The following is a 27,757-nucleotide window of genomic DNA, read 5'->3' as shown; positions in this document are numbered from 1 at the left end:
TGGCAGGAGAACACAGCCCGCTGAGCTGCCCAGGAGGAAAATGTGACACTTGAGAAAAAGAGGATACATTCTTCCCCATTTTTATTTATCTGACAAAGTAATTGAGAAAAAACCCATTTTATTTCTATATCCATTTATTTCAGTCTGTAAAAATATAAGACTAATATACAACTACATCTAGCTTGATTTTGTAAAATCAATCTTCATTCAGTGAGATACCAATGTACATTATACATTAAAGTTGTAAGAAAAATACTGATATTTGACATTTTAAACAAGTTCATTCATGTAAAAATCACATTGCAAGTAAAATTTAATTAGAAAATACATAATATTCACAAAAATACACATGTTAAAGACAGCTTGTGAGAACATTGTCCTAAATTTAACTCAGGTGTGGAAAAAAAAAATATGATTCACAGTTAGGCTTGACTTCTCCAGTACCACAGCAGAACTTCAAAGTAAATGCATCTTAATTCTATTAAGAATTTGTTCTTCTTCCTATTAAGGTGCACTTAGATCTCCCATTGCAAGGGAGGAATGACTTGTCCCCCCACTGTGTATGTACAACATATAACACTAGTCAAAGGAATTGTAGTTTTTCATTCCATTCTGAAATAATTTGGATACTTATAAATTAATTTATAAAATCTGGATTGAAAATACAATTTACATACACAGGATAGTCAATACACAAAGATTACATCCATAGCAGCGTAATATTGTCAATCATGCGCAGCATCCTCACCATCACCTCTAGATTTTTCCCTCTTTTTTTTTTTAGCTAAAGATAAAATCTATATAAAACAGTCAAGCCTTTAAGTATTGTCTTCCAGGGAGAAAACAGTAAAGATGTTAAAAATTTAGGAGGTAGTGAATGAAAGGCTAACAATATCAGCATATTTTAAAAAACCTTATAGTGAACCCCAGTATCATTTATATATAAAATTAAGTTTAGCCACTCATAATCAACCGTTGATCATCCTGAAGTAGCAATTTAAAAATCTTTTGTAATTAACAGTGTATGCATTAGTAAGATATGGAAGAACTTTAGGAACTTTGTGGTAACTGCAGCATTAAGCAATTACATGCTGTGCAGTCTGTCATCGTAGCTGTAAATACACACTTGAAAAAAAAAAAGCATTTTTAGGTTTATTCTTTAATGTTTTTATCAAGTCCCAAATGCTTCGTTTTACTACATGTTACCAAATGTCTGTAAAACAGAACGTGATATATGTCAAAAAGAATATTACCTCACGTTTAGATTAATCAGTTTGCAGGAAAGGTCCTAAGGATGAACTCTCATGCAGTTTAGAGTAGGACCCCAGTTAAATTTCTACAAGTCCTTAATACTGGCATGTATATTCACACTATTCACACCCCTGCTCCAAGCACAGCCTGGCTGACACATCAGACTCGGGCTGGGAGCTGAGCAGTTCCCTTGCCAGCTGGGCATTCCCAGACTCAGCCCAAGCCATGATCCAAGCTGCAAAACACTCCTGGACATCAGCTCCAGAAGGGATTTCCATGGAATGAAAGCATTACACCTGCATTAAGTGCACTACCAGTTCATTCTCTGTACCTGTGGACCTCATGTCTTCCCATCCAAGTGCCTTTATTCCTTTGATTATTCACAATACATTCAAGTAAACCAAAGGCACAGAAGTGCAAACTAGCAGAATAATGAGCCTCACCCTCCACTGGTGATTTCATACAGGAAGGAAAGTCTTTTGATAAAGGAAAAAAAAAAAGATATTTTAAAGTAAACAATCTTCCTTAAAGAAAGGAAGTGTAAAGCAGCACTGAGAGAAAACACGTACAGGTAAAGTCTACTTGTTGCAGAATGAGTATTTCTTTTCCTCATTTCACACTAACTGGGTGTAGTTACTTCATTTTTAATAACTATTAGCAAAATAAGTGAAACACTTCAAAGTTCTTGCTCTTGTAAAAGGTTCCAGGGCCTCTCCTTATACACACCGAAGAAACCATAAGTAAGTGTGAGGCCAGAGCACCCTCACCTGTATTTGCAGAGCACCAGTGCCTGCTGTGCCTACTCTCCATAAATCCTAAAGGCCATGGATGCCTCTCTTGGCAAGGTTTGAGAACACCCCTGCTCACGAGATACCCATTTCAAATGTGCATTTTTTAACACCAAACAGCAGGGGCTCCTGCAGCAGTGTTTGCATCACAAAAACCTTAAACAAATACAGCTTTAGCCTCTGATAGTCTATGAAGACCTTTACAGACGCCTTAACATTAAACTTACAGTTAGTCTCCTGTTAGTAAAGTTACCAGAGGTAGATGTTTCCTCAAGATAGACTGAGGGGAAAAAAGAAAGGGGTTAGTGTCCCTCTCCACTCATCCTGTCTTCCCAGAGGGTAGAACATGCTCCCAAGCACCTGACTCCTGGCTCTGGTGAGCACAGGACCACAGGACAGAACTGGTACTTCCTACTTAGAGCCTATGGGATCCCTGGGGACAAGCTCCAGCCATCCTCCTGCCCAATCCTGCTACTTCCCATCTCACTTTCCTGACACAACTTATGTTCCCAGAGAAGAGTCAGGTTGGGAACTGAGTGCCAAAGCAGTAAAGCAGGAGATACAAAAAGGGGAAAAGGAAAAACAAGGCTAGAATCCTCCCCTGCGAGAAACCCAGTGAGTGCAGCTGGTTGCACACACACCTATGTGCTCACAGCATCAGGACTTGTCAGTGTTGCTGCACAGAACAGCTCTGGAATATCCCAAACACCCAGCCAGGGGCACACAAAGATCTGCATTTACAGTTCAGTCCGTTATAATGGGTAAGTTCATATCACATGGCTCAAACAAGTTGTAGTAAAGCCTCATTCTGATTTAAGACTTTTTTTAATCCGGGGATTTAACTTAAGCTGTTCTAACTTGTTCAGGTTTGAAGAAAGTCACTTTTTACATTATCCAGACTCACTACAACAAACCTTTGCCAGTAGAAACCCTTACAGCTTCCACGAGATTATGTTATGCTATTTCCATAGCATTAAGTTTACATTTGATTTCTTTGTAATTTATGGGGATTAGCAACTAAATCCAACAATGTCTGTAAAATATTGCAAACTAAAATGAGAACAGGTCTTTGATGCACTAGTGTTAAGACTTTTCACATTTGAATTTCAAAATCAGTCATTAAAAGTAAGCTTGCCTGGCCATTAGAACCAGGAAAGGTGCATGACTAACGAGCCTGTGGTTGCACATTCACCTACAAAGGAACAGTCACCCTCCAAGCCCCCAGCTCCAAACAACTGTGCTCCCTGTGTCAGTCAGGGAACAGCCCAGCCACCTCCAGCTTATCTTCCAGCTTCCTCCTGCACAGAGCCCCACAAGCAGCTCTGCAGCCCAGGGCAGGAGTGAGGTGGCTAAAGCAGCTCCATCACACGTAAGCAGCAGTTCACATGAACGTGAAACCACAGGACATTAGATAGTCAGCCTCACACATAATTAAGTTTACTTCTATAGAACCAGTAGTATTCGACATTAATAATAGAAAAATCAAGTACCTTTAAAAGAAAGCTCACAGGCATCTCTTAGCTATCCTTCATTTTCAATTTAAATTTTCCTCATCCGATTTCAGCCATTTATCAATTATCTTCCAGCTTTGTGAATTATTTACATTGAAGTGCAGAATTAACGAAGTTAGTTAACTTACATAATTTTGAATTTCTTGTATTTACTTTCTTCCCTCCTCTTAATCTAACTGCAGTGCTTGGTAGATGGAGAGGTATCAAATGTATTACATATTAAGCCCAATTAAAACATGTATGGCATCCTTACTTAACACAAAGTACACCAATGGAATTTCATAGTGTTATTATAGTTCCATCTTCTTCCAACGACTTACGCCCAGGATCTGGTACGTCATATTCCACGCTACTGCTGCCTGCTGAGTGATTGGAGTTCATCTCACTGGAAGGCAGGAATCCATTTTGTGTGGACTCGTGAAGGAGTTCAATTTGTGACAACGATTCTATGCTTTCGCTGGTAGGTGCAGCTTTTGGGATCTGCTGTGGCTCCCCACTATCTTCAATAATAATGTCCTCTTCGTCGCTCTCCTCTTCTCCTTGCAAGAGGTTTCCCAGAATATTTGGTGTGCTGCTTGGAAGGCTGGACTCAGTGGACTGGCTGGAGCTGCCCGAAGTCCGACTGTTCCTCACGACATTGTTCCTCTGGTTGGCGGGTCTGACCGTGATGATCAGGTTGCGGCTGTTTGCAATCATCATGTCTGTAACTTGATCGAGGCTTTTGCCCGACACCTCTATTCCATTCACCTCCAGCACCTCATCATTGACAGCCAGTAAGCCTGTGCTCTGAGCCAGCCCTCCAGGGACAAGCCTGGATATGAAAATCCCTGGCACTTTCTCTAAGCCGTGCGGTGTCACCCTGACGCTCGAGCCGTCTCGGATGTAGAAGCCCAGGGGTTTGTCGGTCCCGTACTTGTAGAGCCGCACCCTGCGGTGGGTTTCGGGGAGAATATCCACGTCTATGATGGAGGACACTGGCCTGAAGTCCTGAGGCATGCTAATGACAATGTGGGGCTTCTTCTTGTGGTTATCCGGCCGGAGCACGTTGGACAAGACGTTCTTCTTCCTGGTCATGGTGTCTGTCCCAAAGGCACTGTAGTCTGCATCTTCTGCAAGAGAGCACAAGGGGTTAGAGAGAGCACAAGGGCTTAGATCCTTCAGCTGGGGCTCAGAGCACACTGCTACCGTGGTAGAGGCTGGCTGAGTAAAACACCTCATCTACAAGGTTTCTGCTTTACTGCAGTAGAAACATTTCTCTTTACTCGCAAACCAAAAGTTTTAATGTTATGAGATTCAAAGTTTGTAATACTTTTGGGTTTCTTCTACCGAAGGAAAGAGGGTACACAAAAAAATTACAGCAAGTTCGCAGCGGCAGACACAAAGAACCACAGCTGCTTGAGAGAAAGGGCAGAATGGAAAGAGTGAGCACATTCCTAGAAACATTTTAATTTTATTCAGAGTAATTCCACTTGCTAGTTTTCTCTGCTCAGGTTTCAGATCATTGGAAAAGGAAGAATGAAAAAGGGAAAGCAGCCAGCGTGCCTATTATTGCCTAGTTGCTGGGAGCCAGCCAAGTGACCTGGATTCAAACTCCAGAAAGCTTATTCCACTCTGCACTCTCCCCTGCCCCCACGCCATGTAGGTAAAATGGCTGTGGAGAGAAACAAAGAGACCTTGCACACAAACACTTGAGGCCAAACTGTTCATGCAGGCAATGCTGTAACTGCCACAATTGGATACAAAATATGCAAATGGCTTAGAACTTCAAAAAAGAAAACACGTTAGTCATACAACTTCTGAGGGAAGAGAACACACGTTCTGATTTCTGAAATGCCTAGTTACCAAAGGTTCCATTTTTCCTTTTAATACACTATAGTTCTCCAAAAAGAATTAACCTAAATACAATCAGATCTGAATTTCCTTGGACTTAAACTTGTACTTTTGCAAAATTGCATAGATTTTTTTTTTTTTCTGAAGTGGATAAAAAAAATAGTCAAGCAGAGCTCTGGGACTCAGAGAAGTTGGGATTCTTTGTATTATCACATTAAGATGCCATTGGTAGAGCCAAGAAAGCAAAAGAATGGCTATACATTTCAATCTGTGAATTGGAATAACCATGGCAAGCTGCCCCAGTGTGGCATTTCAGGGGAGCTGTCAACTGCTGAGGAAGCAGTGCAAAGGGAGAGCTGGGTAAGTCAAAGACACTTCTTTTGGAAGCTGAGATACACAGACATATATCAGTTATATTTGGACTCTTCAGATGCTTTAGGCAAAATAGAACAGAGGAAGTATTTCTGGAGCAACAGTTTTACCACTACTCCAGCATGGAACACTAACTCCTCCCTGAAAACAAAACCAGCCCTTTGACTGCTCTGCTCAGGCAGCCTTGGACTTGGTATTCTAAAAGAAAAAGGACAAGAGAAGAAGAAACAAATTTAAATTAGCCCACACAAAAAGCCCCAAAGGGACTTATTATAAACCTACCTTGTGTGTACACAACAGCTCACCAACATGGTTTAGAAAAATGTGTCCTGATGGCCTCATTTACTCGTTTTTTTTGTTTAAAAAAACTAATCACACAGTAAAGGAGGCAAAGCTGTTGTTTAGCTGTTTGCTAAAGACAGAGCATCTTTTGCATTGATGTTCACAGGTAAAGTTGTTAAACAATTTAACTGACAAACAGGAATTATTGCTGAAGGCACCTGATTCAATACAGCCCTACCATACTCTGGAGTGGCTTCTGTGACAATCTCAGTTACTTTGTAATTTAAGGTTAAAATAAAATAACATTAGATCTCAACATCAAACAGGGAGGCTTTAGAAATAGCCTAAAACCTGTTCTTCAGATTCCTAAGAGTGTTCAGTATAACTGACTTAAGAGTTGGTTCATTAAAAACCAGTCCAACCTCCCAAACCAAAGCATAAAACAGGTGGACTATGTCTGAAGAGTAAAACACCTCCAAAAGTGCAAACTTATCATTTTCTCTGTAAAATGCCCCTTGGGATATCTGACTGACTGAAGATCAGCTGTTTAAACCCCTGTATTCCATTGCTGAACTCCACTGTGCTGCCTTTTCAGGCAACACAGAGCAATTCCTTTGTTGTGCGCTTAAAATTTATGATTAAAGAAGAAAGTGTGAGAAGTTTTGCCCTTATCTCTCCTGACAACCCATCCAACCAGTTTCCAGTTAGACATCTGGTGTTTCACTGGAAGGATTTTTGCAATTCAATGAGTTGCCATAGTCTTTTTTTTGTTTGTTTGTTTTGGGTTTTTTTTTTTTAGAGTTACAATTGTTTACAAAACAACTTGGAAAGGACAATTGTGAAATCAGATCCCAGACTGGTCTTGCTTTAAATATCTTCTACTGCTAAATACAAAGTAACACAACAACAGCAAGAAAGTGATAATATAGATGGTTTTAGACAAACAGTAGACAGTGGTGACTTGAATATTAGATTTAAGAACATTAGTGAGTGCTAAGGTTATTTTTTAGGTCATGGACTCCCCCATGTGCATTGCACAGATATTGAGTTTATGGGGGTTTCTCCTTAAAGTGCACAAACTCAAGAGAATCAGACAGGATCTGGTATTTTACCCCTTCTGTCCTATCAAATGTGTATCACATCAACATTCCCAGCTTGCCACAGTGGCTCTAAGGGCCTCCTCACCTTCATGGCAGGTCACTCACACCCCAGTCTGGCATGGACTGGATACACAAACATACACACATTTATTGCATCCAAATCGTGTCCTGCAAGTGATTAAAGACAGTCTGTGTTCTTTACCCAAGTTAGATCTAGAATTGTTCCCAACTTCCTTCACAAAAGCCACCACCCAGCCTGGCTTCCACAACACCTTGTAAGGCTTAAAATTCTGTCCAACTCAAGATTTTCCATAATTAGAGGAACACAAAGATCAGTAGCAAAAGGGTTGGCTTTGAAAGAAATATTAAGTAAACATGCAAAATAACAGATTTAAAAATGCTTTTAACCCAAAAACGAAGATCAGAAAAATATTTCTTAGAAGAGAGGAAATTTAAGTCTCTTTCAAAAGACAAATATACAATCAGAAATCTTAACAGAGTTGGGGGTTTTTTTGCTTTTGTTTTGAGAAACTTTAAGTTACAGGACACATTGCTGAAATAAAAGCATCCTAAAACTGTAAGCCAGATGTCAAAACATTTAAGAAACTCTGAAGCACCAGAGGGTAAGTTTTTTGCATTATAACTGCTCTTAGCTGTCTAATAATTCAAAACTAGCATGAACCTTCAGATATACAGTTACAGAGTTTGTGGGGAAAAAACCAGCAAAAGGTTGATAAAAACCCATCTGTCCAAATCTCAGCCAAACAGCACACTCTGGTTAACCTCCCTTCCACTGCTAAACAAATTCTCTAAAGCAATACTCTCAAGTACAAAGGCATCTTTGTTCTGGCACCTCACTAATCAGTTTAAAGCTGTGGCAGAAAATATTTTGGCCTAAAGCCAAAGGACAAGGTGTAAACTCCAGATAGCGTTAAGAAGAACGTCCACACAGTGCAGGGATGATTTTCCCCAGCAGTTTCAAGCTCAAGGTGGCACCAATCTGTACAGACTCACTCCATGAAGCTGAAAACAAAAGCCCACAAGTGCCAAATCTGTTTTCAATTTAACATTGCTGAAGACAGATTTTTAAAATATTTTCCTGATCCATTTGCAAAGCAATGTAGAGTTACCCCCCAAGAATTCAACTTTCAAAGCCCCCAAACAGTTAGCACATTTGAATATAGATGCAATTTTGCATTTTTTAAATAAGCCCCAACAAATCTTTTCCTAGTCACAAGATACACAAAACATGGTTTTAGGAAACTAACCTGTGTTTTTAGGAAGAGGCCTCAGAATAACTAGGATAGTCCATAAAGAGCTGTTTAAAAAAGCCAACTGCTCTTACTTCTCACCAAAATAAAGGTTCTTGGTGAAAAGAGGTACAAATGGATTAACCAAAGAATGCACTTTTCACTAAATACAGCCACATACATGCAGAACTTGCAGGAGTGGTATATTTAATTTAATATCCTGCAAGTTACTTTTAAGGATATTATAATGAAATACATCTTCTGTTATCTCTATTATACTTGTATTTACAATGCAAAGTTCCCCACATCAAACTGTCCTTCAGTCTGTGTTCCCCCCTTTGTCTCTTCAGTCGGGTTTTTCTCACAGACAGAGTGACTCCCATACATCTGGATTTAATCACAATACATCAGTTTAACCTTTAAATACCAGATGTCAACAGTACCTGTTAATCTGTTAAACTGCAGAACGAAATTCCAGCCAGGAACTGCTTTCCACAAGCTGACAGCCAACCTCCACTTGTGCAACATCAAGCCCCAGTTTGGATTTAGCACGGGAGGAGTTTGAAGTATTTTAAAGGAATTTAGTGAAGTACAGTTAGAGGAGTCTAGGGGGAATGATGTGATTTTGTACAGGACCACATTAACCAAGACACAACAATGCTTAGGACAAACTGACAGCTTTCAGAAATGAGGAGTCACAACTGAAGAGGAAAGAGTGATTACTGTGGCTTAACAACATTATCACAACTGTCACTTATGAATAAATGCACAAACATCTTGTTGCTTCCATTTCAGCCCCTTAAGGTGTTCCTTGAATGCAATGTACTAAGAAGTTAATACTATTTACATTAGATTTTATTGCAGTCTGCTCATACCTTATGTTAGCTTTGCACACATTAAACGTAGTTTCTAAACAGGTAAGACAGTGTAATAAAAACTCTGTATATTTTAAGACAGCAGAAACTTCCTCTCTTCCTCACAGTGGCTTTTTGCCTTAAATTCCCAACTACTATAGCTGAAAACACAAAAGAAGGTGAAGTTCCACTACAAAACCCACAGAATTTTTTCAACTGATTTAAGAGAATGCATGAAAGCCACAAGCAGCCTTGCAGGGGGAAAAGTAACTTGTGTCACTTATTATAGTTCCAAACCAGCACAGATCAAAGCAGCTCCGCCAATAGCAGGTATTTGTTCATTTATTTTCCATTTCAGAGGTACAGCCAATAAACTTCCCTGCAATCCTATGAATTAACCACAGCTAAATCACACTGCCCAAAATACAACCCATCCCTAACTCCAGCAATTCAGCTTTGGTTACAGGCAAATCATCACAAATAAAATACAGAACCAAGTTATCTCTTTATTTCCCATCAAATATCTGCTCTATATGGCAAAGATGCCAATGAAGTCAAAGCCTCGATTTAATCAACAGACATGATCAGTGTGGTCACAATTAACTCACAACAAAGTACAGCACTGGAAGTGCTGGACTAACATTCCAGCCTGGGTTCCCTATTCCCTAAAACTCCATAGCCAGAAGGCTCTCATGTCCTAGGGAAGGCAATGACAACTGATACTTTCCACACAGCTTTTCCTGCCAGCCAATTCTTGTTCTGATAAACTATAGTGGGTTAATCTTATTTCTACTTCTGTGCATTGCATCAGTTCTTTTATCAACTCTTTGTACCAGAGTAGTAACAACTAATCCATTAGGCTTTAAATGATGATATAAGGTGTTAAAAATGTAACAGGAACAGGCAACATTAGACAGGTAACACTAGTGACAATCTAAAAACATATGGTGTTAAAATATAAACTCAATAATCCCAGCCTGACAAAGTGGCTTATCCGTTCTCGTCATATGGCTACTGTAGGGGATTAAATGGAATCATAGACCTTGTCCACCTCCAGGTTCTATTAAAGCAAATGCTTCATGCCTTTGGCATTTCAGGGCTGAAAGCACAGCCCTCACCAGGTTATACTATCAACACAAACCAACCAACCATTTTGCCAGGGCACAGCAGCTGCCAAGCAGCCACACTGGTTGTGAATACTGGGTTAGTGTCAGGCTGTGGTGGAGTTGTTCATTTTTTGGAGTGGGAATGTTGATAAAAGGTTCTTTTATCAACCCAAGTATTTTCCAAGGAAAAGATGCCTGTCTTAGCAACAACCAGAGACAGTGAACATCACAAGAACAAATACAACTTCCCTTCCTGAACAAATGCAGGTATTAGGAACACACAACCAGAGCAGACATGCTACTTCTCAAGGCAGACCAACAACCCAGCAGCACTCACATCTGAGGTTTGCTAACTGAAATAAGCTTGTCAATTCAAAGCTTCAAAATGTTTTATTAGGAAAGTGTGATAAGAGTAGCATATTACAAAGTGAGCCTTGAATTTACACTTGTATATTAAATTTAATACCTCATGTAATAAGACTTCCAATATTCCTTTCCAGCCTCTTTTCTCATCTGATCAAGATTGGAATTTTAAGTAAAAAGTATCCTACATACAGAGTAGAAAGCCCTAGAGGTTTAAAGTTTATTTTCATTTGCCTGCATAAAACCAGAAGGAAGCATTTGCCAGAGATTTAATTTAACTGAACTAGCAAAAAAGCACAAAGTATAAATAGGTTGCCTGAGGAAGTTCTTTCAAGAGAGACAAGTTGTGAATACCTTTCATGATCCACAATTACTACGGAATTCAACATGATGAAATAGGGCTAAAGGGATTTTTCCTCCATACATCACACTGTTTGCTGACATGTGGGACAACTGGATAAACAGATGATTCACATATTTCAACTGCACTTACCTTTTCTCTGAATGAAAATCCTGAGTAGAGGATTGGCTGTGGAAACTGCTTTATGATAATTGTCATCGTTATTGATAGGCAGCAGGTCCCCATGAATGTCCGTGTATCCCACCAGCACATCAACATTTGGTATCTTGTGCACATGCTGCAACAATCCATAGAATTCCTCAAACTTTCCAGGCTTGGACCTCTCCAGAGAAAACCGTCGGAATTCTGCTCCAAACTACAACAAAATATATCTTACGTCATTAAGATGGAAATCAAACACCCTCAAGCAACAGAACTATTTGAATGTTAAACCTGAAAAGTTATGGAATTAAAAGTGCACTAGAAATACAACCACTATTTTGAAATGGCATTGAAAAGTCAGTTAAAACAACTGTTTGGATTTTTTTTTCACCGAAGTTGTAACTATTTTTGGACTTGATAACACACGTACTTTTGAGCAGGCAAAGGTTGTCTCATTGTTCCATTTAATGGGAGCTCATTAGCATTAAGGTGACAAACTTAAGGATAATGCACATTCTCACATGCTGCTGAAACAGCCGCTCTCACTGAGCGCCAGAATTCACAGTCAGCACCGATGTGGTGACTCAAACAGGACGGTGATTAACCTCCTGTGCTATGTGAATACCTGGAATTTTTCTCAAAGAACTACGAGTGCACTTGAGAACAGAGTGTATGGATTGTGACACAGCCACGGTTCACCTCCACAAGAATGAACAGCCTTCAGACTCCCAATTGTTTGGCCAAGAAATGAAAATGCCTCTGACGTGAAGACTACCAAGAACAAACCACGTGCAGCAAAGCTTTAGTGAGCTGAGCTCAAGCCAATTCTGCTCTTGAGAGAGAACAGAGGCAACCAGCCACTACCCCTAAAAGCATTTAGAAGATTCACTTCCATTATCAAGACTCAAATTTTGATTGCATGATCTTTTAAATCATGGTTCTATCCAGGGTATATGAAAATACTCAGAAAATATGAATGAAAGCTTAATCACTGACTTATTACTAATTACTTTCTGGGGTAGGATCTGCATTTAGTCAATATAATCATTCAAGCCATACCCAGCTCACAAGTCCACTCAAGCTCAGTCTCCTAAGTCATCTATAAAGCAAACACTCATTAAAACACGAGGCTGCAGTGGGGGCAGGTATAAAACTAAACTGGGTGCCAATAAAAGAATAAGCATTTGATGTAGACTAGACAAATTTAATTTCAGCACACATAACCAATAAAATCTTAGTGTTCTGCCCAGCAAGGGCAAAGCAAACAGAGTACTGGACAAAAATTACTCCAAAACCTCCGTATCAGGCACACACAACATACCAGAGATGCTGAAAGGAATTCAGAGATAGCAGCAGCCAGGTTACAAAAAGCAGAACAGCTTGTATATGAGTTAAAAGGGTAATAAGCTAATAAATAAAAAAACTCGGTGGCTTTTTTTTTTCTGCTGAATTATAGTGCTGCCCTACAGTGAAAATAAAAACTTTAAATAATTTTTTAGCAAGAACATGGAACAAAACGCCTCAGTATCACATACTCAGGTGTGTGTTACACACAGCAGATGTGAAGGTGCACTTACCACCCTCCAGCCCAACCTTCACCTCACATTTGATTACAATCTTTTGGAGAATAAAAGCTTTGGAGTTCTCACATGCAAACAAAGGAATGAAATAAGGAGACAACGACCCCGTTGTTAGCATGTTAACACCATGCTAACTCAAAACAAGCTGCACCTTCACCACCCCCACCTTCCTCCAAAACTTTCAAATAAAGAAATTATCTGGGAACATTCCTCCTCTAGAAATACTCCAATTACAGTACCATTAACTAACAATAAGGCAGAAGGGATGATTCATACCTGCCTACTACAAAAAAAGGCAGGTCCAGCCCACCGGAGGAACATTCATCACGTCAGAAGCGGCACAATCATGATATCACTGAAAGGCTTTATCCTATCTCTCAAATCCTTTCTCAGCATGGACACCACAGGAACTGTCCACACATGGCAGCAATGTAAACGTTTGGCTTTCAAAGACTACAGTTTAAACATAATTCAGTAATAAAAGTTTAAAAAGCCAACAACTTCACCCTCAATTTGGAGTAAATTTAAATCTTATCGCGCCAAGTGAAGGGCCAGACTTTCAAACGTGACTTTTATTTTTTCCACGTTATTTTATACAAAGTCGGTGTAAATACCAAGAGACTCATAATAGGGCTCTTATTTCCACAGTTTGCCAGGTGCTCAATACCACCATATAGCAGATGAAAGACAAAACTAAAACTGTGCAACTCCATGGTTTATTTTAACCCCTCGAAATGTTTTCATTTTATATCAGATGTTGAACACCATCCCATTAAATAGGCCCGCACTTTACACTTTGGAGGAGATGAAAGACTGGAAAAGTAACTTAAGCAGAGAAGGCTCCTTGCCACCTGAGCTCTTAAACACGTGCTGTTCTCCTGCTGACTCCCCCGGGAAAAGGCAGGAGAGCCGTGTCAGCACACCAGGAAGTCACCCGAGATTCTCACTTAAGACTCACTTATGGGAGACACTTTTATTCAAGCCCTCTGTTACACAGCATAAAGCTGCTGTACTGCCAGTCTCCAGCACTGATAGAACATAAGCTCCAGTGACCATCTCTGATAAAAAAACTCCCAATTATTCCAAGCCATAAGGAAGAGAGGAGGGCAAACCTGAATTTTACATCTAGAGAACCAGAAGTTTATTTTCAGGCTCCCATACCATCACCAGGAACTCCAGTTTGGGGGTATAAAATTTTATTTTCTGTGACAAGAAAATGGGCTGACTGGAATTCAAGTGCTATGGGGAATCCCCAGAGCAAGTTCAGAGCAGTTACCCAAACTGAATAAACTAGACTAACAAAAGGATTGTGCTCATGTAACTGTGGCCACAGCTGGGCTGTGCTGGCCCAGCCCAGTCAGCTGGGTACAAGTATTGATTTGGAATATCTAAATAAAGAGCTGTACATCACTGATCAGTCTTCAAAGCCCAGGCCACTCCACAGGAAGGGTTCACTCCACCTCCCTCCCACACAGGCCTTTCTTCTTTCTCTGTAGAATTGCTCATTTTCATAGAAGGAAGCTGACTCCTCTGCGATATTAAACGGAGGTGCTGTTAAATAATGCATTAGCAACAAGTAGTTCTAGGAATGCCTTGAAACCTGCTCCAAAACATGCACTTAAGGGACAGTCCCTATTCATTAGAGCTACACTTCTCTGTACAAACACCAAGAACATCACATGGGTGATTCCCTAGATGTATTTTAAATCAAACATACAGTGGGGAAGGAGGAATCCTAGAGTTTTGGGTTGAGGAAAAAGTGGTTTGGGTTTATAAGCATATCACACTGATTGTTTTCAACTTCATAAGGCACAAACAAAATGAAAGGCTTCACCAACCACAGTACCAGCTGTGCTTTATTAGTGTTTGAAATCAGAGCTACCAGATATTCCTGTGCTTTCTGGTTTTGTCCACATGAAAAGGTGACTTTTTTTTTTATAGTGTTAACATCATTCAAGCTGTAGAGACCAGCCACACATTTTCCTGAAGTTCCAGCACTCGCTGGAATGTTATCCTTACAAATCCACACAGCACAAGCCCTGACTGCTTCACCTCCCCTGCTGCTGTAACACCTGATTAGCAGGAAAGGAGGATACAAAATACAGACCACAGCCTGGTCACCAGATAAAAAAACCCCAAGAGATCCACGTTCCCACCAGTGGAGAACACATTCCCACGTGGGTGCATTTACAATTTGCCTGGGAAACGAAAAAAGAGGTTTTAACGTTTATTTAACTAACAGCTTGACACTCCACATCCAACAGTTCTACAATTGTTAACAGCAGAATGACACATCAAGAAATTATTTCGAATATAAAACAAACGAACAAAAAATAATCTATTTTCTTTTAGAACAAAGCTTTCTCAGCAAAACTTTGCACAACCAGCAAAGGAAAAATTAAAAATAGAATGGATGTGGATACACACATGGGAGAATTTACAGATTTGTGCAAAGCCCTGACCACAAGACACTGGTGATATATTCTGTGACACACAGGTACACACTCATAAAACACTCATAGGACTCTCTGACTGCCTCTAAAAGGCAACAAACTCCACTTTAGGACAAGTTCACCAGGGCTTACCTCTACCTCTCATGTAAGCTGGAAGAATATGCTCTACCCCACAGACACACACACACAAAAAAGGTCCAGAAACGCATAATCACTAAGTGAAAAAAGGGAACCACAGAAACAGTCACCAAGTTAAACAAATATTAAACAAACGCACTCGTAATTCGGACGGAGAGAGGCTTTTGGAGGTTATGAATTATGACTCCAAATACGTCTTTTGGCCCAGTTATCCCAAACTTTCCCCAAGCACCTATTTCTCTGCACGTTTTTCAGCCTGTGCAGGAACTCAGGGCCGGTTCCCCTGACCTGCACCTTTTATGTTAAACCACTTCTATTTTCTCCCCGCGGACAGCGCGCCCCATGAACGACACCGGCGCCTTCCCCGGCTCTGCAGCCCCGGGCCGAGGGCTCGGCCGGCGCAGGGACAGGCGGGGCGGGGGCCCGTGAGCGCCCCGGCCGTGCCCGGCGGCCTCGGGCAGGTGAGTCAGCAGCTGTCCTGTCCTGTCCCTGCTCCTGTCCCGGCCCCTCGCAGCCGCACCGCGGCCCCACGGCCCCGCAGGGCCGGCCCATCCCCCGCGGCCCTCAGGCGGCGGCGGCTCCCACCTTGCTCTTCACCTCCATGGTGCCCAGGCCGCGGCTGCCCGCGGCGCCGCGCTGTGCCCGGTTCATGCCGCGCGCGGTCGGTGGCTCCGCTCCTGTCGCTCGTGGCTTCGCCGCAGCGCTGCGGGACGGGACAGGCCGGGCAGCGGCGCGGCCCAGCCGAGAGACCCCCCCAGGAGCGGGAGCCGGAGCCGCGGCCGCTCCGCCGCCTCCGCCCTCAGCGCGGCCGGGCCGGGGCGGGGCCGCGGCGGCGGCACCTGCCGGGGAGCGGGGCGGGGCCGCGCCTGCGCCGCCTCCGCGGGAGCGCGCGGGGCGGGGCCGCGCACCTGCCGCCGCGGGCAAGATGGAGGCGGCGGAGGGGCGGCGGGGTGAGGGGAGAGTGAGGAGAGGAAGGAGAGTAAGGAGTCGGCGTTGTCTCCCGGCAGCAGGTGCGGGATGTGCCCCGGCAACCTTTGCCCGCGGTGGCCGTGGCTGTGCGCGCACGGGGCTGGAGCGCGAGTTGGCTCCGCGTCTTCTCGGGGGCCTCTCGCCTCCTGCGCCCTCACTCCCACAGTCCTGAGGAGCCGCCATCCCGCACGTCCCAGTCCTGAGGAGCCGCCATCCCGCACCCCTCACACAGCCCTGAGGAGCCGCCGCCCCGCACCCGCCGTAGCCCAGAGGAGCCGCCATCCCGAACCTCCCAGTCCTCCCACAGCCCTGGGAAGCTCCACAGCCTCGGGGCCGGGAGACCCTGGGCTGGTGCCCTGAACACACCAAACCTCTCAGACATCTGAGGTTGGGGATGGACTGGATGATCTCCGGAGGTGCCTTCCAACCCTAGTGATTCTGTGATCCTATGGGCTTAACACACAAACTGCACCAGTGTTAGTTACATAAAATAAGTCTTGATGGGGCTGAAGGTTTAAACTCTTCATCTCTGGCTGTGGCTGTACGCCTGTCCTGGCCATAAAGGTGTTCATGGAGTTTGTTTTCATTTTAGCCACAAATAAGATGGCAGGATCTGGTAACATGTCAGAGGGGTTGTCCTAGGCAACCTTCATTGGTTTAATTCTGAGATTGATAGTTATTTTCATACAGAGGTCGGTTTAGCCACCCTGAGAGAGCTACTGACAAAACCAGTGAGTGGGGGGACCATAAGCACTTTGCTGTCTGAATTAGAATGAGTTTCCACTTGTGTATTGGCAAGAAGAAAGCATGTAGATTAATCAAGGTATGTCGACTAACTTTTGAATTACAGTTCTCTCCCTAATCTGCAAACCTGATAGAAGAGAACTCCATGTGAGGTATCCTCATGTAGATGTTGTGTGGACGGCTGTGAAGGGAGTTCAAACAACTCCTTGCAGTTGAGGCAAGGCATGAGTGTCTAGTCAGTCCTCAAGTCTCAGCTGGTAATCAGTAATTAAATAAAAAACATCCAGTGCTGAATCACTTTTAAGAAGGTGCTGGTTTTTATACAGCTCATCTTAATCCCATCATGCCAAAGGCAAAGGAATTGCAGCTATCACTCGAGCCAAGACAAGCTGTAATTAGCACAGAGGATATTGTTAATAGTTAAGTATAGTTTGCTGTCAGACGGTGTCTAGGCTGATTCAAGTCTTTATCCAGTATGTTTTGGTTTTACACTGCAGAAGGATACGTAGAGAATTCAGCCTGTAAATTTAGATAAAATTGGGATCCTGGTGCAACAGAAGACAGACTACAGCTATGTAAGCAGGACTAGAGTAAAACCTCTTATTCTATCACTTTGTAATTATTAAATTGAAGAGTTTGGACTGCTTTCCCTGCCTGTCTTCTACAGCTCTGCTTAATGAGCTGTAGGAAGCAAGAAGAGTGGGAGTGACAAGGGAACAGCGACTTCTCTGGGTTTTTAAAGCCGCTGGTTTGCTTCTTTTCTCTTGGAGTGAGGGAGGAAGGACCTCCTGAAGATGCTTTCTGCTGGGAGCCGTTGTGCAGTTGACTTTATTGCTATAGATTTATGAGGTATCACCCGAGATAATTTGTTTTCTATTGTGCATTCCTGGCGTGGCTGGAGTGCCGTGCAGTGGGTGTGGGAGCGTGCCTAAGGAGGCAGGGCAAATTCACTTCAAGTCACTGGAACCAACCTAATAAAGTGTATTAATCACTGCCTGGCTTTCATCACAAGGAGCTGACGTATGAGGAAGGAATGTGATAAACAATTTGATTTCAGATAAAGGTAGGGAGAGAGGCAGGCTCTTCGTGCCAGCTCTAACACAAGTTTGTAGAGCTATTTTAGTCACAAGTTCTGTACAACCTGTGATTCAGACCCGATCAAGCTATTCATGGCACGTTCAGTTTCTGTGAGGTTGAAAGACAGGTTGGGTTTCCTAATCTCTGAGCAGTTGGGGAAGTTGATTGGGAGGCCATTTTTTTTCATTTATTTGTTTTGGTGTAGAAATTCCATCACTTAAGTCCACCATGAACTATAATGAGATTCTATCATGATGCTTCTTTCCCATCTCGACACTTCTGACAGTTTAAGTGGGATGGTATTCCAGACAACCCTCCTGGGGGTTCATAGAATACTTGCAAGAAGAAAGCATAGAAAATTTCTGTCAGCATATGTTGACTGTACTGATGAGCCACCTAAACTTTTATTGTATAGTTCAGGGCTTATGCTGATTTTATGTTTAACACAAACTATTCTTTGTTTATACTGTCAGTGCCAGCTCAGAGGAGTGGTTGTTGGATTCACTAGATTGTAATCAGATCTTTGATTTGCACTATTTCACACAAAATATTCCCATAAATTAAACATAGTGTGGGGAGGGATGATTACCAGCAATATACCCAAGTAATTTGGGACACCAAGGTGAGAGAAACCACTGAATAATTTCTGATTTTCTTACCTCTGCAGACATTTTTGCCTTTTATTCTGGATGGGAATGGTGACTTTCATCTGGCTCCAAAATCAGACCTTCAAAGGAGGATGTGCTGCAGGTACTTCAGAAAATGGGCTGTTTGTCCCAGCTCTGGGGGGGGCTCTGGAACATTCCTGTGATTGTTCTTGGTTTGGGGCTTTAGTTTGATAACCTTGTGAAGGTTTTTGAAAATACTTTCTTAGCAAGTCAAAAGCTGATACTGATACATTAATTTGTACTCTCTGAGGTTTCTAACTAAAATAATTAAAAGCTTTTAAAGCTTTTTCTTCCCCTTCATCTAGTGATCCATTTCTGTTCAATGACTGTGAGTTACTTTGAAATTCCTCCTTATTTAAACAGGGCAGTACTGAGCACAGCTGACACCTCACACTTGCACTGGTGTGCAGAGTTTAATGATTTAACTCTTCTGGCTGAAGTGTTTGGAAGAAGCTACACTGGTGCTGAGCTGTACAGGTCAATAGGTAACACTTCAGTGTTTCTTTCCACAAAGCAATTTGTGAACATTTCTTGTTTGGTTTTCCACTACTCACTGAGTATTCCTGGGCTAGAATCTGGAAAAAAATATGGCAAACCAAAGGAATAATTGTTCCAAAATTTCTTTTTAACTTCTCTTGGTACAGATTGGAATTTAAATTTTGTCTTATTCTCAGAGAATTAGACAAAAAAGTTCTGCCTAATAAACCTTCTGGAGTAAAGACTTTGCTTTTGTGCTTGCCTGGAAGCCATTTTATGACTATTTGTGGGGAAAACTATGCCCTCTGCTAGTGGCTTAACCTGAAATAAGTAAGATATTAGGTGCCATCTGCTGAATAATGAGTACTTGTGCCTTTTGCTACAAAGGAATGTTTTTATACAGAATGGTGGTTTATAGACCTTAACATTATTTGTGACTACGTACAGTATGCTTGGAAAGCAAATTACTAGGCTTTGTTGTTCAAGGTAATTTCCTCTCAAAGAAGGATAACATTTGAGCTTTAAAGTGAACAAACCACTATGGTCTCTAACAGTTTAACCTTTCATAAACACACAGCTCCAGTTGCACAGTCCCTTGCTGCCCAGCGGGATTGGACAGTCTTGTCTGGTGTCCTCTTGTTCCCCAGGTGTGATGTTTGAACACTTAGTGTTATTTTGACATCACTTAATGAGTTTGTAGCTCACTCATAGGCAAGTTCCTCCTGCCCCCTACTTTGGCAGGTACTGTTTCAGAAATCTAGCATTTGACTTCCTTCTCCTGAGCTTTTCTATGTGTGCCTTCTGTCAGAGTGCCACAAACAGGTTTGTGCTGAGTCAAACTGCTCTGACAGAAACACGTGAAGCAAAGTCATGGCAGGGCCTGTTCCCTGGTCTGACTGTGAGACAATGAATTGATTTTGCAAATGATTTCAGCATCTGGTTGCAAAAATAACGATACCTTTTTATAGAACAACGAATTATTGCTTACTGAGATTGAATTATCACTGGATGATCCCCGAGTCAGCCGGGGGTGCTCACACAGGCTCGAAGGCTGGAAGCAGCGCGGTGCCTGTGGGGCAGCGCAGACCGGACTGCTTTAGATCTGTGCCGGAGGGGGAGCCGGCACTAGGGAAGGGAATCCCGTGGGGATTGTCCATCGCACACGGGAGGCTGTGTCGCGACTGTCGCGACTGTCCGTCCTTGGTGCTGCGGAGTCGCTGCCGGCAGAGGGTGCTGTGCCCGCGCTGTCCGCACCGCTGTGACCGGAGCGACGGCCATTAATGAGAGCCGTTAATTAAGGCAGCGGCCTTGGCTGGACCGCAGTGCGTCCAGCACAATAACAGCGTGCATAACCTCACCTGGATTTGTAATGGACATATGAAATTAATCTTACTGGGGTTTAGTATATCATTTACAGAATCACAGAATGGTCTGGGTTGGAAGGGATCCTAAAGATCACCCAGTTCCACCCCCTGCCGTGGGCAGGGACACCTTCCACTAGACCAGGTTGCTCCAAGCCCTGTCCAGCCTGGCCTTGAACAATTCCAGGGATGGGACACACTCATTTGATTTGTTTGATTTGTCATTGACTTCTTGCTGAAATGACTACAGAGTATGAACAGGCATACATATATATATATTAATGTAATAAAGTGCCACTGTTTATTAACCAGATAGTACTGGTGCAGTGGTGATAAGTAAAACTAGAAAAGTACAAGCCAAGGGAACTAGAAAAGCAATTTGATTTTTCTATTTATGTCACATTTGGAAATATTGAATCCAGTGGTTTCAGCCACTGTCCCAGTGTGTTCAGCTTTTAGAAGATATTCTTTGCTTCTGTTGGCTCTTCTCTTAGTATGTCTTCTGAGTTATAATACCGTGAACTATAAACTCCAGCACAGATAGATGCACAAAGAAGGAAAAATAACCATGTGCTTGTAACTCTGGATGTGTGTATTTACAGTTTAGGCTCACTCTAACACACCCTCACAAACTGGGAGCAAATGCTCTGTGCAGGGATGGGTTTGTAACGTGCTCTGAAGTTTGTCTTGTTACAGTAATGAAAATGCCTGGTCAATATGTTGGTAGACTGAGAGATAATCCACTTCTATGCAGATTACTTCATATTATTAATATTTAACCAGCGTTCTAAAATTAAAAAAATACAAAATAGAAAAGGGTGGGGTGGAGACACAGGCAAATGTTTGCATACATATTGCTTGCATTAGGAGCTGCAAGAAGAATTATTGTCTCTCCAAGCCAGCCTGGTGCAAAGGATCACAGTAATAGGCCCAACTACTGAGTTATTAGCTATTGCTTTTATAAACAGAGTTATGGTTTATAGCAGCCTTTCTGAAAGTCAGTTTAGTCTGGATGTTCCTGAGAAGGCTGGTCTGGTCTGCTCACAGGGTTTGCTGCCTGTAAATCGGTCCATTTAGAAAACAAACAAAAACTACTGAATTCAGTACTTAAACAATAAAATAATGATTAATCTGATTATGCCAGGACACTGGTGATGCTGAAACACTGAATGTGTAATGCTGTTGCAACCATCCTGAATGCTTTGTTGTGGAATGATCTTTGTATATCGTTGGCATATATTGATGGGTGTTGAATGGCTGAATTTGTGAAAGGCTTTTGTGAAGTGCTTTGAGATTCTGGAGGAAATGTACTGGCAGTTTTTTTGTGTCACTTGAGTTCTGAGAGACATAAGAGTGTGTTTTATTTTTTCATTGTAAATATTATAATGGTGCCAGCAATGCAGTATTTACTGCTTTTCATATGCGTGAGAATACTAAACATATGCATTTCTAAAGGAAATTCCAGAAGAATGTGAAACTAGCTTGTAACAATAATTCGTAGGTTTGTGTCCATTGTTTTCAAGAATATGTAAATTGTTACATTATAGAACTCACTTTGAACCCTTCTACATAATTATCTGCACTGAACATCAGTATTCAATTTGGAAAATCTGTAGCCAAGTGTTTTATTAGAATTTCATGGAAAAGGAGAATGTGAACAAAACCATAGAGCAAATGATCTGAAATACAGTTAAAAATAATGAAAACCAAGCACCAGCCACATAAACACACCAGATGAAGACACAGCAAATGAAGATCATAAAAAATAAAATGGAATAAAAACACATAAAGCCGATCTTTAGCTGAAGTAAATGGGGACATCTGCACTGGGAGTGAGGAAGCCATGGTCATTTGTGTCAGCTGAGGGGCTGGTCTGTGAATTTGTTACAAGTCTCATGTTCAGGAGGAAATGAGAGTAACAGTAAAGGCTTTTTGGTCAGCTGGTTGCATGGGGCTCCTGCAGAGATTTGGTGTTCTGACAAATGTCCTCCTGCAAATCCAGTTAAGTTGATTTAAACTAGTCCCAGAGTGCCCCACCCTCTGTGGGGCTGGCACATGGAGACAGGGAACTGCTGCAGCTCCCAGCCTGTGTTCAGTGCAGTGCTGTGCTGCAGGAGCTGCTCTGACACCGTGCCCGGTTGGGGCTGAGCACACACCCATTGCTGACTACCTTATGGGGCTGGAAAACCTGAGCACAGTGGCAGGACATGTAGCTGCTGCAGTTATAATTGCCAGGGGATCTTCAAGCAGGGATTCTTCAAGCAGTTAGTGTGACTGATCCTAAAAACCCCAGATACTGGGAAAATCAAGATAAGAGTTAGAGTTACAGTTATTAGAGTATCTCATTTGTTTTCCTAGGTACACCAGCTCTCGTGTCCATGGTGGATCACCACTGCCATTTCCAGTGCTCCAGGCCCCAGCCAGTTTCAAGATGAGGTATGAAACCCACTTTTACTGCATCTCAGCACAGTTCTTTCTAATATATATAAAACCCAAAGCGTCTGAGTCGTTGACTCAGCCAACTCCATCAGCCCATCTGTTTTTGTCTCTTATTGCTCTCCCTTTCATCTGTGTCGGTTCCCTCATGCATCTCCTTGAAAACACGTTCAGCTGTGCAAAAGATCCCCCCTTGCCTCTTTCAAGACTTTCCTTTAAGCATGTGCACAGAAAAATATAAATCCTGATCAACTTCATAAAGTACCGCAAAACAAAGTGGTAGCTCTGCCCTAACAGGTTCTTGGATGGGGTCTCTGGTCAACTGGTGCTTTGAGAACTTCAGTTTTGTGTTTTATCCTCCTGAAACAGGATGGGAGAGTCTGCTGTGCGTCCTGGGTGTTGCAGAGCATGGTCAAAGGGGGAGCAGACACTATTAGTAATAAGTTATCGTAAGGGCATGTCCGAATTCCACACAGTCAGCTCATTTTCCCCGTGGGGAGTGTCTGGCTTCCTGTGCTGTCAGTCAGTCAGCATGGGGAAGTGGTGCTAAACACCAGGGGAAGATGGAAATGGATGAGCCACAGTGTAACCCGGGGTGCTCTGCCCAGGGCAGGGACGTGTTTGTGTGAGGTGTTCTGACAAAGTACTGTTCAGGAGAGAGGTGTGAATGTGGGGGTGTCTGTGGGGAGATGAGGAATGGGGAGATTCCAGCCTGCTTTCTATATCACAACTTTACCTCTTTTTGCCAGGATTGCCTGGAAGGTGTCTAGAAAGCCAGCAGAAGGCAGCCCATTCCCGAGGAACAGTACCTGCCTGCAGAAGCGAGAAGGAGGTCAGTAGTGGGTGCAGCAGGAAGGACTCAGAGCAGGCTTTGGTCAACAGAAAATAAGAGAGCAAATTACATCTCTTCAGTCCTAGAAAACCTCTGGGAGGGTAGGATGGTGAGAGGGAGGAGGCAGAAGGAAAACGAGAGATGATGATTAGGGTTGTATGACTGACGGCTGTAAGGGGAGGGAACCTTTAAAGGGATAGTGAAGAGAGAGCGTGGGGTAAGGGCAGAGGAGGAGTGAGCAATGGATGGGCAAGATGGGAAAGGCGGGAATCTGGGCACGGGAGAAAAGGCCTGAGAAGAAGTGAAGGCGTAAGAGTTGGGGGGCAGGGGAACGGAGGAATAAACGGCGGGGGGACAGGGACGGGTGTCCCCGCGTGTGATGCCGGTTTGCTGTTGCCCTGCGGCGCTGTGGGGCCCGGAGTGGAACAGCTGGAGCGAGCGGGAGGGCGCCTGGGATGCTCCTGATTAATAGCAGAGGGTCCGGGCCGTGACCGCCGGCTCGGCATGTGCTGGAGCCGCGCGGCGCGTTCCCAGCCCCCCTGCCAGGATGAGGGGGGTCGGAGGGAGGGAGTGAGGGAGAGAGGGAGGGAGGGAAGGAGGGAAGGAAGGAGGAAGGCAGCGAGCGGGACGGGGCCATCGGCATCCAGCGGCAACCAAGCGCTCCGAAGCCGCGGCTTCCTGGAAGCGGAGCCCAGCTGGGCGACAGGCGGCGGCGATAAGCGGCGGTATCGGGGCCGTCCCGGCGGGCCCGGCCACTCCGCGACAGCCGCGGAGCCGAGCCGCGCTCCGCACCCGCCGGCAGCGCAGGTAGGACGCACCTGGCGCGGGGGGCACCGGGAACGGGGCAGGGGCACGGCCGGAGCGCCGTCCGGGTACCCGGCACCGGGACGCGGGTCCGGGACGTGCAGGGCAGCGCGGGGACACCGGCACGGTCTCGGTAGGTAAGAGCTGTGGGGCACCGAGAGGGGACAGGGCAGGCACCTCTGGGGGGGCATGGCGGTCAGCTGTGGGGAGGATACAGTCACCTAGGGAGGGGCATGCCAGTCACCTATGGGGGGGATGCGCAGTCGCCTATAGGAGGAGGACATGTCTGTCGCCTGTGGGGGGATGCAACCACCTTTTGGGCAGGTGATCTCCTGAGGAGAGAGGAGGCAGGCATCTGTAAGTGGACAAGCTGCAAAGGATGCCGATATTCCTACAGAGACTGCACCGGCACGAAGAAGTTTGGTAGCTTTTTATCCAGGGTAAAGCTGTTCACACCAGGAAACAACCGGGGAGCACCTGGCTGGAACAGGTGGAACAATGAGAGCAGCAGGACAATGCCATCCTGTAGGGTTTGTGTTTTGGAGGTGTCATTGCGTGGGCTGGTTGTATTTTAGTTAACTCTTTTTGTCTGTGCGGAGATTGCATTTTATTTGCTCATAAATACGAATTGAGGGTTTGGGTCACAGCCCAGTTACATTTTGATTCACACAGAGTTTAATTTCCCCTTTTAAAAAGTGTTTTAAATAAGTTGGGCCATATGGAAATAGAGTTGTTCGTCGACCAAAGAAACTTGAAGGAATTTGAAAAATAAGGTTACATATTTCTTGAGCCATTTCTTTAGTGTTGAACCAGCACCAGCACTCAGACTCCTGATTCAGTCATTTCCTTTGTTGGGATTAAGACCTAATCCGTCTATACCTGTGTTTTCACAGCTGTAAAATGGGAGCTACACCTATTGATGAGGTGCAGTGCATATACTCAAGTGGAGAGGTACATCTGAGAGAGTGGCTAAAGGAACGTGTATATGCGAAACTCCTTCTCTGTTGTGTTCCTTTGTAGTGCAGTTGATCCCTCCCATGCTTCTCCTCTGAATTCTGCAGAGTGAGTGACATAAGCACCACATGTATTAGTGCAGGAAAAGCTGCACAAAACCTGCCAAAATGGGCTGGAGCTGCCATTGAGTGGCGGGTCCAGCCTCTTTGTGCCCCATGTCTGGAGAGAGACATGTGAGATCCAACACGTGTGATCTGGTAGTGAACAACTAGCTTGGTAAAATTTTCCTGCAGTTACAGTCTGGATACTCTTCAGAGGAATGAAAGGGCTTCCTTGAGGTGACAGGTCCTGCATCCTGATCTGGTGCTCCACTCTGGAGTCAGTCAGGAGCTGCAGGGGAGCAGTGGTGTTTCTGTTAAGAGCACAGAGCCAGAACCATGGAGATATGGGCCAAACAGTGAGTTATGTAATGGCATTCCCCAAAGGGTAGTGTAAAGATGAGATGATTTCCTTCTGTCAAGACAAAGAGCAGCTGTACAATCCCTCTACAATGTTCTCTCTAGCCCTAGGTTTCTTAGGAGCAATCCAGGCAGGGAGTCGGGACCCTGTAATATCACATCTACCAACAGCACTTTATTGCCTTCCACAGCTAATTCCTTCACAAATATTCCTTTGCAATATCCTCATAAAGAGCCTCAGAAGTGGAATAGAGCCACTATGGCCAGAAAGGGAAACCAGACTCAGTCTCTGGGGAGGGGAAAGTTATGATCTTACTGTGTGTCTTTCTCAGGGGTTTGAGGAGTGATAATGTGGAGTTACAGAACACCAGGACAAAACAGAGGTTCTGGCTATAGCTATAGGAGGTTATACAAGACAAATCAAGGGAGGGAGAACTGTCTCAGAAGGCTTATTAATTTGTTTCATTTGGATGAAATAAATAGACTGGAAGTGAAGGAGATATTTTATGTATAATAGTAGGTTTAATATTAGTTAAATCTGCACTCTTGATCTTAGCCAAAAGGCTGAGAAAGAGGGAACAGGCAGAGCTGAATTATCCAGACTGTTATTGCCCAGAACTGGATTTTTGGAAGGTGATTGGCTGGTGACAATCCAAAATTATACAGACAGCAAGTCGTGCAAGGGCCATCAGCCAGCCTTTAATGGCTACAGGTGCTCAGGCCCTGGCTTCGATTCCCATCCTCAGATGCTGCCTCCGGAAGCACCAAAGGGACATACATATTTATGAAATACCAGGTTTTATCCACTTTTTTCAACTTTTCCATTTCTGTTGCCAGTTTATTCTCCCTGAGGACAGACTGCTTTAAACCAGTATGTCTTCAAAGACAGAGTGGCTGAAAACCATAATTTTTATTCAATTCAACTTTTTAGGGCAAAACTTGGTTTTCAGCCAATCAAGGCATTTAATCATTAGTAATTTAGAAGGTCAGAACACCAAGATGATGTTGTGTTCTTTGTCACTAATACAGAAATACTTTAAGTGCAGTCAGCAAACAGATTTATATGTAACTTCTCTAGATTTGAATTTAGCTGTTTCAAATTAAATAATAAAAATTGTTTTATGGAGAACTTAAAGTGCAATTATTATTGGAAAAGTAACTGTGTCAGTGATACTTTGTTATTCATCAGATATGTTCTTTCCATGAATTCATCTGCTTGATGAAGTAGCAAAAATCCACTTCCATTATTTTTTTAACTCTTGTTGCTACAGGCTGAGCTCAGGGAATGCTGCAGCCCTTGGAAATTGCCCTGGCCCTTGGACTGTGAATTATGTCCATGACAGAGTTTATATTTTGATATGTCAGTCTCAGTTGCATGGTAAAATAGCCATAATAACTTGCATTGGATTATAGTCATGCAGTGTGATTTAAGAGTTGAGACTGACTTTTCAGAATTATTAGGGATTAAAAACCTGCTCATTTGTTGACTTAGCAAGCTGAATTGGGGCTGTAAGCTTTTATTCTTGTTTTTCTTTCCTGTCTCTACAACTAAGTTGTTCAGATGACACATCCTGAGATTGCTGATGTGCTCAAGCTG

At 43.4% G+C, this 27,757-nt stretch overlaps 2 protein-coding genes across 5 annotated transcripts in view; one reads left to right on the top strand and one right to left on the bottom strand.

Moving 5' to 3' along the window:
• Nucleotides 1–116: 116 nt before the first annotated feature.
• Nucleotides 117–16,182, bottom strand: PARD6B (par-6 family cell polarity regulator beta). Its single transcript, XM_027751868.2, has 3 exons — nucleotides 15,966–16,182; nucleotides 11,201–11,423; nucleotides 117–4,659 (listed from the first exon to the last, which is right to left on the bottom strand). Exons 1-3 carry the CDS (start codon nucleotides 16,029–16,031, stop codon nucleotides 3,830–3,832), a joined length of 1,119 nt encoding a protein of 372 aa, XP_027607669.1. The 5' UTR covers nucleotides 16,032–16,182; the 3' UTR covers nucleotides 117–3,829.
• Nucleotides 16,183–16,450: 268 nt separating this feature from the next.
• The window catches only part of RIPOR3 (RIPOR family member 3), a 54,107-nt gene continuing 42,800 nt past the window's right edge, over nucleotides 16,451–27,757 (top strand). Inside the window, exons 1-4 of one of the 4 annotated variants that reach the window (XM_039382598.1) lie at nucleotides 16,451–16,765; nucleotides 18,838–18,920; nucleotides 23,035–23,112; nucleotides 23,862–23,944. The gene's annotated coding sequence lies outside the window, so the exon portion shown is untranslated. The other 3 variants (XM_027751861.2, XM_039382599.1, XM_027751863.2) reach the window with 3 other exon arrangements.

This window comes from Pipra filicauda, unplaced genomic scaffold (genome assembly GCF_003945595.2).
Source record: "Pipra filicauda isolate LSUMZ 115617 unplaced genomic scaffold, ASM394559v2 scaffold275_size1018216_pilon, whole genome shotgun sequence".
In the NCBI taxonomy this organism is placed as follows: domain Eukaryota; kingdom Metazoa; phylum Chordata; class Aves; order Passeriformes; family Pipridae; genus Pipra; species Pipra filicauda.
Note: the sequence above shows the minus strand (reverse complement) of the source record. Positions and strands in the feature narration are given on the sequence as shown.